The sequence below is a fragment of the Ammospiza caudacuta genome, chromosome 2 (assembly GCF_027887145.1).
Source record: "Ammospiza caudacuta isolate bAmmCau1 chromosome 2, bAmmCau1.pri, whole genome shotgun sequence".
Classification (NCBI taxonomy): Eukaryota; Metazoa; Chordata; class Aves; order Passeriformes; family Passerellidae; genus Ammospiza; species Ammospiza caudacuta.
Window position 1 is genome coordinate 30,663,486 of NC_080594.1, and position 17,842 is coordinate 30,681,327.

At 42.6% G+C, this 17,842-nt stretch overlaps 2 protein-coding genes across 2 annotated transcripts in view; both read right to left on the reverse strand.

The window, feature by feature from the left end:
* Positions 1-4,835, reverse strand: part of POLQ (DNA polymerase theta) — a 52,763-nt gene extending 47,928 nt beyond the window's left edge. The window contains exons 1-3 of the mRNA XM_058825351.1: positions 4,634-4,835; positions 916-1,098; positions 58-188 (exon numbers count right to left, since the gene is read on the reverse strand). Coding sequence (XP_058681334.1) covers positions 58-188; positions 916-1,098; positions 4,634-4,835 — 516 coding nt within the window. The remainder of the gene's footprint in view (positions 1-57; positions 189-915; positions 1,099-4,633) is intronic.
* Positions 4,836-5,792: 957 nt separating this feature from the next.
* On the reverse strand, positions 5,793-16,101 carry METTL16 (methyltransferase 16, RNA N6-adenosine). The gene is made up of 9 exons (XM_058825514.1): positions 15,899-16,101; positions 15,435-15,634; positions 12,403-12,543; positions 11,253-11,368; positions 10,360-10,502; positions 9,099-9,168; positions 8,174-8,263; positions 7,100-7,273; positions 5,793-7,009 (listed from the first exon to the last, which is right to left on the reverse strand). Exons 1-9 carry the CDS (start codon positions 16,024-16,026, stop codon positions 6,392-6,394), a joined length of 1,680 nt encoding a protein of 559 aa, XP_058681497.1. The 5' UTR covers positions 16,027-16,101; the 3' UTR covers positions 5,793-6,391.
* Between the last annotated feature and the right edge of the window lie 1,741 nt (positions 16,102-17,842).

The window sequence follows — 17,842 nt, forward strand, 5'->3', positions numbered from 1 at the left end:
AAAAACGTGACCCAACAACTACTACCCATAAATTCACCCTCCTTGAATGCTACTTACCTGCAGGTAACATTTCTTCTCCTTGGCCACAGAGACAAAGGGAAGGATGAGAAGAGCTTTCTTACGAGTCTCCAGGACTCGCTTCAAAATCAGCAATTCTGCGACCAGAGTCTTTCCAGCACTGGTAGGAGCTTGAAAAGAAAAGGGGGGGGGGATTAATTCATTTTTAAAGTTTAAAAAGTAAATCCAAAAGCATCACACATCTAGCATAGAAAGCAGTTACTGGAGAACTTTGGGTGGGACTCTTCAGTTGATGTCTCTCACCCACAACCACATTTGCAGTCATCCCTATAAAGAGTCAGGAAGACTAAAATCACCCACCTCTCCTCCAAGTTCTTCATCCTCTCAGTGCTGCTCTAGAACCTTTTTCCCATGAAGGGTGGACAACCAACTGCCATTTCCTACAGATTTCTAGTCCACCATTCCTCCTTCTCCTTTTGCATTACTTCCCCTCCTGCACACACACCCCACACACAATATGTGATGAAAAATGACAAATGGACTGAAAAAAAGTTAATAGCAAATAACATTCTCAGAAGTATGTATATCTTCAATTGTTGGTATCATTCAGTTCCTAGCTGACAGTCTGTAATAAAAGAGTCACCATTAGCTGACTCCTAATTATCAATTTCTAAAGGAACTTTAAGAGAAAATGAGGCAAAAAGTCTCTCTTCACATCTGGAAAGGAGATCATTAAGTCAAGTTTGAGGTACAGAAATGGGACAGATCTTAAGATGTCTCCAGAAGATAATCTTGACCTTTCTACCTGTCAGATCCAAATGTCCCAGCACCAGTAAGTCCTTGTAAATGGCAGTGGAAAAGTTAGGGGGGCACTGGTTTTGTCAGGTGTTTGCATACCTGAGTAAACGAGGTTCTTTCCCTCCAGAACTTGTCCAAGCATCAGGCATTCTGCTTGCCACTCAAACATCTGCACTACTCCCAGGCTGTGGTATTTCTCCAGAACTGCTTTGGGAAGATCCCAGCTTGCAAGGAGCAGCTTGTCTGCTTGGTCTTCAGGAATATTTACCTGCTGATATTGCCCTTTGGAAGGAGAAAATAAAAATAAAATTTAAAAAGTCAAGTATCATCTTTGCATCTGAGGTCATTTAGGTTATACACCCAAATGTCAAACTTCTCTACAAACTCCTGTATTACAATAAAAGGCAATAAACTATCTGCCCTATACTTTTCAATATTTGGTGTGGATGGTTCACCATTTTTCTTATCTTCTGACATCTTTTTTTCAATTTTTCCCCCTGTAAGATTTTCCACATTCAATTAATTTCTTCACCAAACTCTTGCCCTGGTATTTGCTTTTGAGACAGAGCAGCCATTACCAAATACATAGTCAGGGAGAGTTTCAGCACTGATTGATGTAATGGCACTGCAATGTATTTGCCATCTTGTCTTTACCCACACCATTCCCTTTTCAAGAGGTTACTGCTACTGAAATTTCATTAATTCTCACTGATTACAGAACTGCCCAGGGTTTTTTGTTTTACAGATGAATGAAAACCACAACCTAAAGCAAACAAGCAGCCCAAGATACTCTGTACAGTGTGTCATATTTCAGTTTATTAACACTGATAGCATCTTCACAATACTGCCAGTTCCTCTGGCTTAATTAAGTTCCTTGCTGATTATTTCTTGTCTTAGTAACCCTAAACAATTTTGTGCTGACTACAGACACTGCCTCCTCCCTCTCCTTCTCCTCTGTTTTTCCAAGCCATTAAGAAAACTCAAGCTTTTTGTCCCATCCAGGTTTCTGAGGCACAGGAATGCCTCCCCTATCACCCATAAATGTATATAGTTCCAGCAAAAGCATTTTGTGAAAGACCTTGTCAAATTGAGATGAAAACCAAGTAATTGTGTGTACTGCCTCTACTGCACCCGTTCTTCTACTGATACATTCAAAAAATTCTAAAAGAAACTTCCCACCATTGTTGACAGCATAAGGGCAGGCTAGATGAATAATAGCAGCCTGCATAAGCAGCCAGCATTTCTTCTCTCATCACACTAAAAACTTCAACTGCTGCCTTGAGGTTAACCCTAATCTAGGCTGTCACTGCTGCGTGATCAGTGTCCTCTACACAGCTTTGCTTCACTTTGTGTAATCAAAGTACCATAAAATACTAAACAAAAATTTATGCACCATTGTGAGAGAACAGAAATATGCTACAAAGCAGGGCAGACTTCCCAAGGGGAATTCAGAGGAGACCAGAATTGTCCATCCTAAACTGTGACTGTGGTGGGTTGACCCTGGCGGGACACCAGGTGCTACCCAAAGCTACCCAAAGTCATTCCCCTCCTCAACAGGACAGCAGAGACAAAATACAGTGAAAGGTTCATGAGTGAAGAAAAGGACAGGGAAAGACCACCCATCAACTACCACCACAGGCAAAACACTTGACTCGGGGAGAATTCATTTATTACTAATCAAACCGGAGTAGGATAACGAGAAATAAAGCAAAATCTTAAAACCACCTACCCCCTACTCCTCCCTTCTTTTCAGGCTCAGCTGTACTCACAATTTTTTCTACTTCCTTTCCCACAGCAGCACAAGGGGACAGGGAATGGGAGTTGCAGTCAGTTCATCACACATTGGCTCTGCTGCTCCTTCCTCCTCAAAGAGGAGCTCCTCACACTCCTCCACACTCCTGCTCCAGTGTGGGCTCCCTCCCACAGGAGACAGTCTCCATTAACTTCTCCAACATGAGTCCTTCCCACAGTTCTTCATGAACTGCTCCAGTTCATGTCCCCCATGGGGTCACAAGTCCTGCCAGCAAACCTGCTCCAGCGTGGGCTCCTCTCTCCACAGGTCCTGCCAGGAGCCTGCTTCAATGTGGGCTTCCCACAGGGCCACAGCCTCCTTTGGGCATCCACTCACTCCAGCACAGGGTTCTCCACGAGCTGCAGGTGGATCTCTGCTCCACCATGGGCTGCAGGTGGGTGACAGCCTGCCTCACCATGGTCTTCACCACAGGCTGCAGGCAAATGTCTGCTCTGGCACCTGAAGGACCTCCTCCCACTCTGTCCTCACTGACCTTGGTGTCTGCAGGCTGCTTCCACCCCATATTCTCACTCCTCCAGCTGAAGGTGCCATTGCACAGGCTTTTTTCCCTCTTCTTAAATACATTATCCTAGAGAGGCTACTGCCATTGCTGATGGCCTTGGCCAGTGGCAGCATTGGCTCTGTCCAGCATAGGGGAAATTTCTGGTGGCTTCTCACAGAAAGCTATGCAAATCAAATACAGTGACTAATAAGGCAAGAGTTAAGATTCAGAAACATAAAAAACCCCCATGTGATGGGACCTCAAGCTTTTTCCCTAGTGTTCAAACCAACAAATTTTATGTAAAAGATGGAATGAGTAATGGATCAGGTGATTCGGCTGTTTGGAGAATATCTTTAGATTAGAACTGAAGATGTGTTTGGAACCTTGTGGCTTAGCGATCTATGTACAGAAGTAAACCTGTGAAATTAACTTTTTTTTATTTACTAAAACAATGCTAAGAAACAATCAAATTAGGAAGATACAAATTGTTGGTTAAAAGCATGAGGTATTAGATTTCTCAGAAGGAAAATCATTCCAGAGTGTGGGGCCAGTTAAACACAAGAGTGCTGCTTACTGAATTGTCTTTGGGGAGCTGACTGTGGAAATGTGTAAATTTCCTTGCTCTGTTCCATTTGCAGAAATCGACAAAATTGTATATTTCAGAGTATAATCAGTGAGAAGATGTGACATGACTGGAGAAGAGACCGAGATATGTAAATGCTTTAAAAAGTTACAGAAAAATCACAAAAGAGATGAAACTGCAAGACGCTTTATAAATATCTTGATTTAAGATGTTGTATACAATCTCGATGCTGTATACATCTTGATTTCTCTCTTGATTCAAGAGCACAATAAGCTGGTAAAATGTATGTATGGCATCTAGAAGCATCACTTTAAGCGGCTCTGGCTGGCAGCAGGAGCACTTGATACGACACCTTGCCACAAGATGTTTATACAAAATCTTGTATATTGCATACAGAAATATACTTCTTCTGTATTCTCTATGTGTTCTTTGATCGATTTCTCAACGTAGGTAAACAAACCTAGCCTGGTATACCAAGGAGAAGGGACGATACCGATTGCTGTATTATGGCAGCACCTAGAGGCCAAGCCCAGAATAAGGCGCACTGTTACACCACACACAGCATGCCCCCATCTCAGACCTGTGCACAGGACACACATTTTCTTATTTTCTTCCTCGACTGCACCGCGAGGGGTGTAGGAGACGCTTCCACCACCACCCCGCTAACACAAGCCGGTCCCTCGGCTGAGCCGCTGCCCTCCATGAGGAAAGCAAGGGCCGAAGCGCGGCCCGAGCAGCGCCGCCCTCAGGGCCGGGGGCCCGCGCCCGCCCCGGAGAGGCTCGGAGGGTCCCGGGCCGCTTCCAGCAGCGCCCCGCAGCCCCGGGCAGCCCCGCTCGCCTTGCCCAGCACGGCCCGACTCGCCGCGCTGCACGACCGAGGGGAGGCGGCGAGGGAAAGAAGGGGAAGGGGAGAGAAGGGCAGCGCTCTCCGCGCCGGTACCTGCCGAGCCGCTGCGGCGCAGGGAGAGGTCGAGGCCGGGCGGGGGGCTCAGCACAGCGCGGCGGGGAGCGGCGGGGCCGGGCGGCACGGCCCGCCCCGGTGTGCGGGAGCTGCGGCCGCCGAGCGCCGCGGCCGAGGCTGCGGCGGCACCGCTCGGAGGGAGGATAACGGTGCCGCCGCCGCCATCTTCCCGCCGCGCCATTCAAACCCGGCCCCGCCCCGGCCGGCGGGAGGGCGGCCTCGGGAACCGGGAACGGACGGAGCAGGGAACCGAGCAGCCCGGCAGGCCCGAGGCGTGCGGCCCCCGCAGAGTAGGGGCGGCCTGTGTAAAAACACCGGCGTCTGCCGAGGCAGCGCTCCGAGCGTGCGGTAACGCGCGCTGTACTGGTGAAAGGCTGAGATAATTCAATGAAGGGTCTGCTTCAACCAAACAAGGCTTACCTTGCAGGAGAGGGTCCAAAGGACAAACAGCCTCGTTTGCTGTTTCTAATGTCTCTGACGCCAAAATAGCTGTTTCAGATTCTAAAAGAGTAGGACTGGTTTTACCTCTCCTCAGCAACGTGATTCTGAGGAGCAGTTCTACGAAAATTCTGCAGTACCCAAAGAATGCATGTCTTTGTCCATCACCCACAGAAGTGTTAAGAAGCATTGTATCAAAAAAACCAAGGTTTTCCTAAGTTGCTTTTCATTTCAACTGAGGAAAGCATACTGATCTTTCCAAAAATAAGGACAGCAAAGGGTGAACACTGAAAGCAGGAATATGAACACACACAGTAATTTCCTTCCGGACACTGCTGCTTTGTTTCGGGTAACACACACATACACCCACACCCACACTCCACTCAGAAAAGCTCTTCATGTTCTGTATCTCTCTTCAGAGAAATGGACCACCGCTTAGGAGGCTGACTTCACATGAAGCAGGACCAGTGGTCATCATCTCAAACACACATGCAGAAATTTCTGGCCCTTGAAGAAGAGCATGTGCTCTCATTTCCATCATTAAATCTTAAAATTAAATGGAAGGAAAAATCTTTAAGAATACTGCTGTCATTTCAGACATTTGTATCTGAGTAAGTGTAAAGGATGGTCCAATGGAAGAGTCAACGTATTTTAATCGTCTTTAAATCAAGCAGCTCAAAAAATTTCTTTCATTGTTCAAGTTCTGTGTTTCAGAGCCCAAGCACCAGATAAATACAACACACACTTTTCCCCAAAAGCAATTATTTTAATGAATTGACACTAGGAGAATGTATCTATGCTGCTACTCTGTTGGCCAAAAGTTAGATACATTAAAGGGAGGAGAGGCATACACAAATCCTCTGCTAAAGGCTCTCACTGCAGGAAACAATTCCCACTGCAGACTAACCATTTCCTGTATTAGTACTGAAAAAATATTCAAGAAAATAACTCGGTAAAGATTTCCACTTAGTAACAATATATATTTCTATTCTGCCAGAAAAAGACCAGAATAAGCATTGCTGATATTTAAAATGTTCACAGCATAAACATGTTTCACTTCAACATGTAGTTTTACAATTGCAGTATGAAATCTATTACTGCCTCATCACTTCATGTCCTCCCTACCTTTTTGAAAAAGCTATTTAAAATATTAAAGGAGAATCTATCTTCATTCTACTCTTCTTTCTTTATTTTTTTTAAGGGGGAAAAGACAGGTTTTGCTATCTGAAATTTTTAATTCATTAAAAATAGTTTACAAAATCTGAGGACAGACCTGCTTTACCCAAGTAGGAAAAAGAGCTAACTAGCAACCAATCGAAGAATTTGGTTCCGCAAGTACGTGCACAGCTGGTTCATCAAGTCTCTGTTCTGTCCTTCAACCCAGTGCATTTCTACTACTACATCATTTCCTTCTTTCTTCACATTCATTAAACACTTGAAGAGAAACCCCCCACTAGTTTCTTTAGGGCCTGGCTCTTTTTCCACTGTCAGATTGCCAGCTTCCTCTGCAGGGCAAGGTTCCTCCTTCACATCACCAGAACCTTTCCCAAGCGATGTTTCTCCCTGCTTTGCTTCCATCTCCTCTTCCTTCACAGGATCACTGTGCTCTTCTTTGGCAGCAGATTCCTCTGGTTGCTCATCACCCGCTGTCATCTGGACATCCTCATCAGGTGCCATAAACCCCATTTCAGAGTCTTCAGCCTTGGGGTTTTCACAGTCTGAGTTGTTGCTCACGCTCTTCTGGCTGTTCTTTTCCTCCTCCATTGCTTGCAGAACATCTTCAGAAGCTCGAGGAAGTTCTCGCAATTGCCTTACTCTCTCTCGTTTCTTTCTCCTCAAATGAATCCAGGAGTTTTCAATGGCAGTGACAAAGAGGCTAATTTCCTCTTTTCCACATGGAACGCGTTTATGCTGAACCTATTGCAGAAAACAGAATTTCATACAATCCTCTCAATGCTATGCTTTCAATTAGGACATTGTTTTAACATCTAATACTTCATACTGTACCTTCAGATCAGTGAGAATCTTCTCCACCCAGGCTCTAACCACAGCAATAGCTTCCACAGCATCCCAGCCCATAGCTGCAGCTTTGACAGACAACTCTTTGACTGTAGAAGCCAAAACCATGAATGTAATTGGTTTTCGTGGTTTTTCTAGTTTTCTTCTTTTAGAGGGAGGTGACTAGAAGAAGAAAGAAAAGAATTACAAGGCTATGCAGTATTAGTGGGGTGACTTTTGTACTCAGAAGACTGTGATTCCATAAGACACGAGGATTAAGAGTGTAACATAAGGCACTAAGCAGTCATTCATTTGGCACGTGCTCCATTTCACCCCCAGGAGTTTCAGACTCAAACCAGCTAACAGGATCATGCACTTTATGCTAGCCTGATGGACAGAGGGAGTTTATCTTCAGGTATTAGGCAAAAAGCTTCATTTGTTCCTTTAAACTATGAGCTCTCCATGAGCTGAGAAAGTGTGGCTGCTCTTGGGAATAGAGGCCAGCTGCCAATATCCACTTTTGATCCAACTTCATTGAAGGTTTACTTGCATCCTCCTTAAGATTTGTTATTGTCTATACCTATATTCAAATATACAAATATCCAGATCCAAAAAAGCAACTGGCTCACATTTAAGGTGAACAAGCTCCACTTACATTCATGTAGGCAAGTCTGAGTTAGACGTGGTCATACCTATTTGGTAACAGAATCCACATGTTAAATTAAAACTGAGTTCTCAGAGGGAAGTTTAAATTCAAATCCAGCCCCAAACTTAGCATATTTTTATTACTACTAAACAATACGAGGTATGTTACAAATGATCCTTATTTTCACTGAAACCCACAGGAAGTTCCTACAATGGTTTCCTTTTTCCACCCTCAGCAGGGGTCACTCATGAATCACATGTCACAACTGCTAACAGACTGGCAGCCATCTAAGAAATTCCACTGTCCATACAGCCCAGCACATCCAATATTCCAGTCTGAAGAAGAACAGTTTGTATCACAGTAGTTATAGCTCATTAGGCCCTTCCTTAAGTAAGAGGCAGAGAAAATCACAAGCAAACCAGAATTAAGCTACTTACAGGTACTTGCACATCATCATAGAAACTCCAGGCCAGAGCCCATCTCATGGTACGTCCCTGGCAGAATTCCGTGTGAGTGACTTTAGGGACCTATGCAAAGAAGCAATACAATATTTCAGATTAATAAACAACATTGTTTTACTGCACACATTTCCAAACAAGGCATATTTTCTCATTATACAAAAGGAAATTCTTTCTGACGTGGCTCAGAGGCGTCAGGGCCCTCCCTCATTTCTCTCCTTTTACTAAGACTGAGGTGCAACAGCTCAAGGACAGAGAAGGGAAATCAGATATTTTGTAGGGAAATCAGATATTTTGTATCTAGCTCAGCATGTGCTTTTGGTAGTTCACCTTTCTGGGAATTTATTTCACCGTGCATTCTCTTTCCTTCCACTGTACACACGGACACATCTCACAATTATTCTCTTTGTATGGGAATTAGTGAAGAGAATGCTTCTTCCAGAGAGCCATCCAAAAGTCCTTTGCACAGCCCTCTTTAATGAGAATTTTACTTGGTGCCAGAATTGAACACAAACAAAGCAAGAGTGCCACTTAAATCATGTTACTATTTCTTTCAACCAAATTGCTAGAAAGACTAGAAACCTTGATTTTTTTTTTTTATTCTTTTTTCTTTACTGCAGCCTTGTTAAGCTATTTTAAAGCAGAAACCCTGAATCTTCTAGACTGAAGACATACTCCAACATGTGCTAAAGACAAAACTTTGGAGATAATATTTGCCAAATATCTGTCAGTTTTGAATCTACAACAGTTAAACCTCAGTTGTTTCCCTAACAAGGAACTGCAGTTCCTTTCTATCATAAAAACTCCATGAAATAATTCAACAATAATTACCCACACACATTGAGACATACTAAATTCTGTATAGAACACAGGCAGAATATATAGGGACTCCATGCAAACTCACCCCCTGGATTCGAAGTTCTTCTTTCAGTGGTGCCAAACTGCATTTCTTACCCAACATGCAACTGTACCATCTGCAAAGCACATTACAAAATTAAATACCAAAACAACAACAACAAAAAACCACACTTAATCAGAGTGACTAGGACACGGTACAACAAAATTCAGAACAGAAGGTCCAAAGACAGACTGGAAAGGGAAATCTTTTTGAGCTTTTAAGAAATACATTAGGAGTATTTTAGAAACAACACACGAACTAAAAGCAATCTTGTTTCAAAGAGTGACTTCAGTCGTGGGGAAGATGTTACACCTTGCAAGAATTTGTTTCAACTTCTCCACTTTCTTTGAATGAATGAATCAAAACAAAAAGAATAACCAACTATTGGCAAGTAATCATGCTCAAAAGCAGACATACTGACTATCACTTGTGGTCACTCATATCTTATCCAGGTTTCCATCATGTAACCCATATTTTATGAGGAAAATATCAGGAAAAAAAAAGGAAAAAGTTATTCTCCCACTTCTAGTGAAGCTTATCCTTCCACCCAGCTCCACATCTTCAGAATCTCCCAAACATTATTGCAGATGAAGCTCTGTTCTCCATCTAAATTATTATTCAAGCTTTACAACCCCATCTTTCACATTTTTTGATGACTGGATCCAAAAAAGTTTATTCATAAATATAACGTATTGAAGTACAAAACTTAAGATTTCCCAGTTACCAACACTGGGAGAGTGAAAGCCTGATGATAGAGTCAGAAAACTGGAGACATGCCATCCATTTCAAAATAAGGTCAAAAGAAAGTCTCACTATGGGTTTTTTTGCAGCTTCTGCTCACCCCAGATAGCATTCAGTACAACAGTGTCCTTTAGCAGGCAAAGCTGCAAGTTACCAAATTCAGCCAGGAAAATATTGACATTTTTAGGTAATCAACAGATAACTAAGCAGTATCATAAAGCCTCTTCCATCCCAAAAATCCTCAAGGATGAACCCTGATCTGTCTCTTATCAGGTACATGTGCTAATTTGGCTGCAAGCTACAAATGTCACTTTTACAGGCTATTTTTTGTCTTCTCTCTTTAAATACCCCCAGCAATAACTTCTAATTGCTGTTCAGGAACAATGGATGTGGAAGTGTGATCAAACAAACTGAGCAGATATCACTAGACCATAGATACTAAAAATAACATTGTTACATGACTTCTGCCAAAGATGGAGATAAAAGGTGTTAGTTTGGGTTTTTTTGACTGGAACAGAACACTTACCGTAACCTCTTTTTAAGTTGGAGACTATCATGAATAATTCTTTTGACAAATTCTAGTTCTCCTCCCTCAGCCATGATTTCTGTGATCCCTCCTGTATTTACAGAGCTGGGAGGGGGACGCCGTGGATTTCGAGAATTAACTCCCTGGATTAAAAACCAAAAACATTTGACATGAACATTTAATGAAATGTTATGCTGCTTTGTACACTGCTTCCTGTCCTAATCTTTAGGGGAAGCAAGCATCACGACCTCTACTTATCCTCCCCCCATCAGAACCATGGATAACAAAGATCCATTGAAAATAAACATACCTGAGTGAATTGCCCACAATCTCAAACCTAGGTAAGCTACTTGTCACACCAGGATTCTGCTAATATGAAATACGTGGTTCCAATACATGTAAGACATGCTAAGCGCATCTATGCAATTACAATCTATAGTGCTTAATTAAATCTTAAACCTTCTTTTCTACTGCCCTGCATTATACATTTCTGACTATATTCAGTGGGTATGCATGACCTGCATGATACCATCTACATGACTAAGGAAATGAAAAATACAGTTAAGCTAAATTCCAGAGGTGCCTGTTATGCAGCAGGCATCTGATTTCAGATTTACCAGCTGTCTACTTTCCAAACTCATTTTCCAAGACAGTAAGAACTTATGAAAGAATGCTACAGCTCATTCTCCACTTTAGGAGGGGTAACAGTTAAGTTTTCAGAAGTTTTCCTTAAGTTTCCTTTAGGGGCTAGGTGATGAGGAGGGAGAAGACTTAAATACTATTCATGATGATTTGGGATTTTGCACTCAACCTTGCCCAAGCCAAGAGGTTAAACTGATGCTGCCTTTTCACTGACTACTGAAGTACCTATAACATGGACCTTGTTACCTTACCTTAGCTTCCAACTGGTTGGCAAAAAAGGGGGGGTTACACATGCAGAAATCATAAATTATCTCAGATTCCTCTTTCAGTGCATCCATTAGAAGAGTCTTCTGTGGTACCTTAACCACTATTAGAAAAAGTGAATTTGGTCAGTAAGGAACTTCATATTTTATTTAACATGCTATATACATTATACATTGTATAAAACCTGTACTTTCTAAACAATGCTTTCTACAAAAGAGATGTAACAAATATCACCATGCAAATAAAGACTTCAGGTCAAGGATTAGCATACAAACAGCCTGTATGTTTAAACACAGCAGCAGAACCACATGAATCTGTTTAAAACAACAAGGACTACCTGAGTTATGCCAAGTTCTCCAGCACAACCACAAATGTGCTTTAAGCCTTTCCAACTGCAAGCACTAAAACTCCACATGAGGCCTGTTCCTTTGCCAGCTGCTTTTCCAGTGTATTGAAACACCATCACACCACTAAACATCAGTGGCAGCAGTGACAGAAAACTCTCATTGTTCTCCACATCAAGTTCTGGATTTTCAACACTGACATGGACAACACATTAAGACATGTTGTTCAAATGGATGCTTCTGAAAGTTTTTATTCAGAGCTCATAAATGGACCTGTAATTTTTACTACACTGTGTTCCTTCAGAAAATTCTCCAAGTTCATTCCCAGACCAAGTCTGGCATACTGCCTCTGCTACCACGGGCAGTGTCAGGACTTCATTCAAGAAGTGAGGATGAGGAACTCTCTGTACAAGATACACCTTTGTGGCAGCATCATGCAATTATCCAAGGGGAGCATTCCAGGTCTCCTACCAGCAGAAATAGCCCAAACACTATGAAATTCTTCTATAAGAGACAAGGAATGCAGAGAGAAAAACACCCCAGGGTGAAGTTTAGCTTTCAGATTTTTGTAAGGAAGAGTATTTCTCTATCCACACATCCCAAGCTAGACAAGGCAGCTTTTTGGCTTAAGCATGCACTGACTTCAGTAAATATTTTGCTCCAGTAAAAGTAATTGAGTAAATAATTGAGTAAAAAACATACTTGGAAGGAATACACATTCTGATATTCCACTGAACACGGCAAAAATATGCCAGAACATTCATATGCTACTAAATACCTCCTTACATTGTACCTTTTATAAGATCAGACAAGTTATTCTGTTCCACATTCTTCTTGGCATAATTGAAGCACATGTCATCCACTTCTGTGGCAAGGAAATACCAGCCATTCAAAGTTGCTCCAAGCAATGGGTATATACAGGATGCCCCTGTCCCTGCAGAAGTGAAAATCCATGAAAAGGGCATAATAAGTACTGGTGTTATACTGTTAACTATGTACTTATTACACCAAAAAGAACTAACTTCAAGAAAATTTATTATAATCATCTGCTGATTATTATCTGATTATTGATCATCTGCTACTCAATTCTTTAATGAACTTAATTTTTGTAACTTGAAAAATACCATTGTCCAATATGCACTTTTAATAAAAGAAAAAATTTAATAATCTGTAATAAACTTCTAGTAAACTATAAGCTTTGGTTTAAGCTATTTTTCTTCTATATGATATTGGTTAATTTATATAAAGAAAGCCAAATACATTCTGGCTTTACTGAAACAAAAACCCTACCACAAATAAATCTCTCTTCTGCATTTTTCTATCATCTATCACAAATAATCTACTTTGATGCATACAATAACCACAAAAAAAAAATCTGTTCCATCAGACTGCCTTTCTCTAATGTCCAAAACTATCAAAGAAACCTAAGTGTCAATTAAGATATTCAAAAAGAGAGACAGATAGATAAAAACTTGCTTAAAACGTGAGGGATGCCAGCACAAAATAATCATGGCATACCTAGGTGATCAATGACCATCAAATTATCAATGACAATCAAATTTAGGATTAAGGGGAATGGATACAAGAAAAGGGAAAGATATCCCACAACCACTAAACCAGAGTTTAGACATGTATTCACAATCTGTTACACTGACTTATTGAACCATCAGTAACTTCATCTGTCAGTACACAACAAGGGGTTACTTCTAGCACTTCTGTCAAGTCCCTCTTGGATGACTTCCTGCTTTTCCAAAGCTGAAACATCAAAGCTCATGCAAACTCAAACTGAAGATTTTGCAGTATGTGGAGGACTTAGAGGATCTGTCTCTCCTACCCAGCCACCTACCATGATGAAGTTCATAGAAATCATTTTCAAAAATGAAAACTAATATCAAATGCACAGAAGCTGTCTAAGATATTTCAAAGTTACTAGAAGAAAGCTGCTGTGGACACACATGTGATGATACAAACCTGGTATCCAGCACAACTCCAGCTAAAAATACAAGTCAGCAAATTTCAGGAGAACAAAAAAATCCCATTACAAAAAGTCATGCTAGCAGATGCCAAGAAACATAAAATCTGACACAGTAACAGAGAATACTGAACCTCACTTTTGAGGAATTCAGTAACTTTAAAGTTTTAATGTCAAGCATTAAAACAGGTTACAAAGGAAATTCCAACTTCTCTCAGTTTCATTCTAAGTTTTCTTCAGCACAAAACAGTCTTTGAAATCAAGCCTCTGGAACTGTAAAGGAAGATTCTATTGACAAAATAAAAGATGTGAACTAAACTCCAATATACTATCACTAGTGCCTTTTAAATAATTCATACAGAATAACCAAAGATTGGGAATCCAAATGCCAATTTTATTATTTGTGTGTGGAAGCTCTTATGGAGCCTTTCTTTTATTTCCAATGAAAACCAAAATATGGCCATCAGTTTACATTTCATACATTCACACCTCTCCTGTTTCTATTTATCTGCTGCCTAATCTAGAAATCATCCTGATATAACCCAATAATCCAGACTGAAAGTAGACAGTATCATCCATCTGCTGATGCTTGGTCCAACTTAAAAGACATTTTGTTCTCAACAATAAAGAAGAAATCTTTGACCATCTACAACCAAAACACAGCTTAGCTAGCATTTGCCCTGGTTTCTAATTTGGCCTCTTTTACAATTCAGCTCACATATATAACTGCATTGAAATAAATTAAAATAAAAATTGATATTTAAAAAGGACAGATCATTCACTTGTCCAGTACACCTAAAACAACAGGAAAAAATGTCATGTGAAAAACGCCAATCAGTTGTTTTTAAAATTATAAAAGTTTAACAGTAATAAAATGGTTGTAAAAATAGTAATACAATTCCAGTAATAATAATTTGGACAATATGAATTAGGACAATATGAGACAACAGAGACAAAGAGTTACAGACGTCCAGGTACTTTTTTCTGGGCAGCATGAGTGCGAAAAAGGACACACATTAACAGAGGATTAACCCTTAAAAACAACAGCCTGTTGCATATTCATACATCTCATACATGATGCATAAATTCCATCCAAACACAGGATTCTGTCTGGTCAGTGTCAACTTCTTCCTCTGAATCCTAACAGCACCTTCAAGGTGGGAAGAAGTTAATTTCTTCTGATAAGAGGGCAATAAATTCTTTTTCTCTGAAAGATTTAGGTGCCCTGTGGCTGCTATATGGTGCGAGCGCCTCATTCCTTTCTTAACAAAAATATCCCACTTACATAGCTCTTATTTTAACTACAAAAGTTACCTTTTAACTACAAGACTATATTTATCATATAATTAAAATGTTAATACAGCACTACTAATCAATACATCAAAATACATATAGTAAATATCTGCATAGAGCCATATAATATGCACTTTGCACATGTCACTCATTGGAGCACTAAAATATATTGCTATGCAACTCACAAACTCTCTGGTACAGACATCCAAAAAAAAAATCAATAAATTAGCAGCAAGACACAACTGGCTAGTTAGAACACTGAGGAGAAACACTTTTTAGATCCTTTAGAATGAAATTTTTGCCTGCATTTCTAGAAGCACAGCACACAAAGCTGCACTCCCTTGAGTTCGAGGCCCTGCAGAGCCACATAATTGCGTGCCACGATGTTCCTGCGTTTGTGCAGAGCAACGCTGCCCACCCAGCAGGCACATGAAACACCTGTGGAGCTCAGAGTGCTCCCACCACAGCCAGCACACCTCAGACCTCTCTCTTCCTCAAACCTGACGTTTTCCCGTGCTACTGTCGCTGATGGTAATAAGGATTTAAACATTTAGCCTTACCTATGTCAATGCCTCGTCTCAGGGTCTGCTTGTCAGCATCCCGGTGGCCGATGAGATCCTCCACCCAGTGGATGTAGTTCAGCCTCAAGGGGACGGTGGGAATGAGCCTTTCCACGGGGATGTCGATGGTCAGCCCGAAATCCTCCTTCAGCAGGGTGCACGTCAGAGCCCTCACGGCCTCGGGATCCTTGAAGTTCAGGCTGAAAGGCACACGCGGAGCTCTCAGGGCTGCCCGGGGCAGGACACACCGGGGGGAACACACACCGGGGGGAACACACACCGGGGGGAACACACACCGGGGGGAACACACACCGGGGGGAACACACACCGGGGGGAACACACACCGGGGGGAACACACACCGGGGGGAACACACACCGGGGGGAACACACACCGGGGGGAACACACACCGGGGGGAACACACACCGGGGGGGACACCCGCCCGCCCCATCCCGCCCGGCCGTACCTCACCCTGCCCGCCAGGGTGGTCTGCACGTGCTGCTGGAACTCGGGGTACTTGCCAGCCAGGTAGGCGAAGTCGGGGGGCTTGTCCTTGTAGCGGTTGCGGGCGTGCATGGACTTGTTGAGGGCCATGTCGGGCCGGGACGTGCCGGGAAATGCCGGGATGTGGCGGGAGCGCGGGATCACGGCCGCACCCCCGCCCGCCGGCCGGGCCCGCTCCCGGCGCGCACCGCGGCCCCGCGGGCCGTACCAAAGCGCGGCGGCCGCGGGGGGGGCAGCCGGGCGCCGCCACGATGGGAGCAGCGCCCGCCGCCGCAGCGAGGGAGGTGCCATTGCTGAGGCGGAGAAGTGACCAGCACGGTTCCATAGGACCCCGGAATGTCATGTGTTAGAGGGGATTTTAACGACTATATAGTCCCAACCCCAGGGATACCTCCCAGTTGACCGGGTTGCTCAAAGCCCCGTCCAGCCCGGCCTTGAACGTGGCCATGGTTACCCCCTAGCCGCCAGTGCCTCCTCACCCTCGCGTTAAAGAATTGCTCCCTAATATCCAGCCTATATTTCCCCTCTTTCAGTTTACTTTTTGCCCTGTCACAACAGTGACGAAGAGTCCCTCTCCAGCTTCCCTTCAGGTACTGGAAGCTTGCTGGGAGGTTTCCACAGGCGCTTCTCCAGGATGACCAGAGCCCATTCCCTCAGCCTGTCCTCGCACGGGAGGTGCCCCCGTTCTCTCATCAACATCTTGGCCTCCTCTGGACTTGCTCCAACTGTTCCATGTCCTCCTCATGCTGCGGGACCAGAGCTGGACCCCATACAGTTAAAATGTAAGTGTTCTATATACAGGCATCATTGCTTCAGCGTTAGATAATCCAGGAGTAATGAAGACAAATAAATGAAATTACATAAATAGTTGTGTTTCTCTGGGGGCTGCTCTGTCCATGCAGCAGCCTGAGGAGCCTCCACTCCCACCTTCACATGTATTGCCCACCCAAGTCACCTTTGTCACCTTGAAGGAATCTTCAGCATTCTCTGAAACACCTCATAGCCATGGATTTCTGCAAAATTCCTGCATGAAGCTGTTAGTACAGGGTTAAATGTTTCTGAAAATCACGTATAACTAGGCCAAAAGAATGCTTGGTAATTGGGATAGTTTAGCAAGTGTGAAATATAAAGCTGTGTTTCGTGTCAAGTACATACTGGCAATGTGTGTATTTGTGATTGCGATATGTGTAGAAACTGACCATGGGACAATTATAAAGACAAATTCTAATAATAACTGAGGAAAGTAAAGCATGGAAGAAGGCCTTTGAAACTATCTTTTGTTCGCAATTAACCTTAGTTGATTTAGGAGCATTTGAATTAAAGCGTTAAGGATGTTGCTCTTTGCTTGTAGTTAAGCCTTAAAGAGTTTTGCAATGATAACCTTTTGAAGTATAATTTTAGAATATTGCTTGTATCCTTGAAACTATAGCTTTGGAATATATATAAAGGAAGCATGCTTATCTCACACCTTAACAAAACAGAGAAAAGCAGCTTGAGAAAGGAAGATGAACATCAACTCAAGGATTTATAGTTGTGACCACAGGAAGCTGGACATCACTGTTATGAGATTTATAGTCTCTGCAATTAAAGGTGGACACACATCTGGGGAGCTGGACTTCACCAGATGGGATTCGTCTTCCTTTTTTCGGATACCGGACCCCCACCATCTGGGGATACTCCTTTTGGGATACATCCTGAGAAAAACTAAATCACAATAGTGTGTAGAGTTGTGACGTAAAAATTGGGAATGGAAACTGCTGAGAAAGCTTATGATATGAGTACCCCTATAAATACCTGTAAGCCTCAACTATTGGTGCGCCGTTGGAGGGAAAACTTCCCCCACTGTACCCAGCGCTGTATTGCTCCTACTTTACCATATTAAATAATAAATTGATTGCTGCTTGAA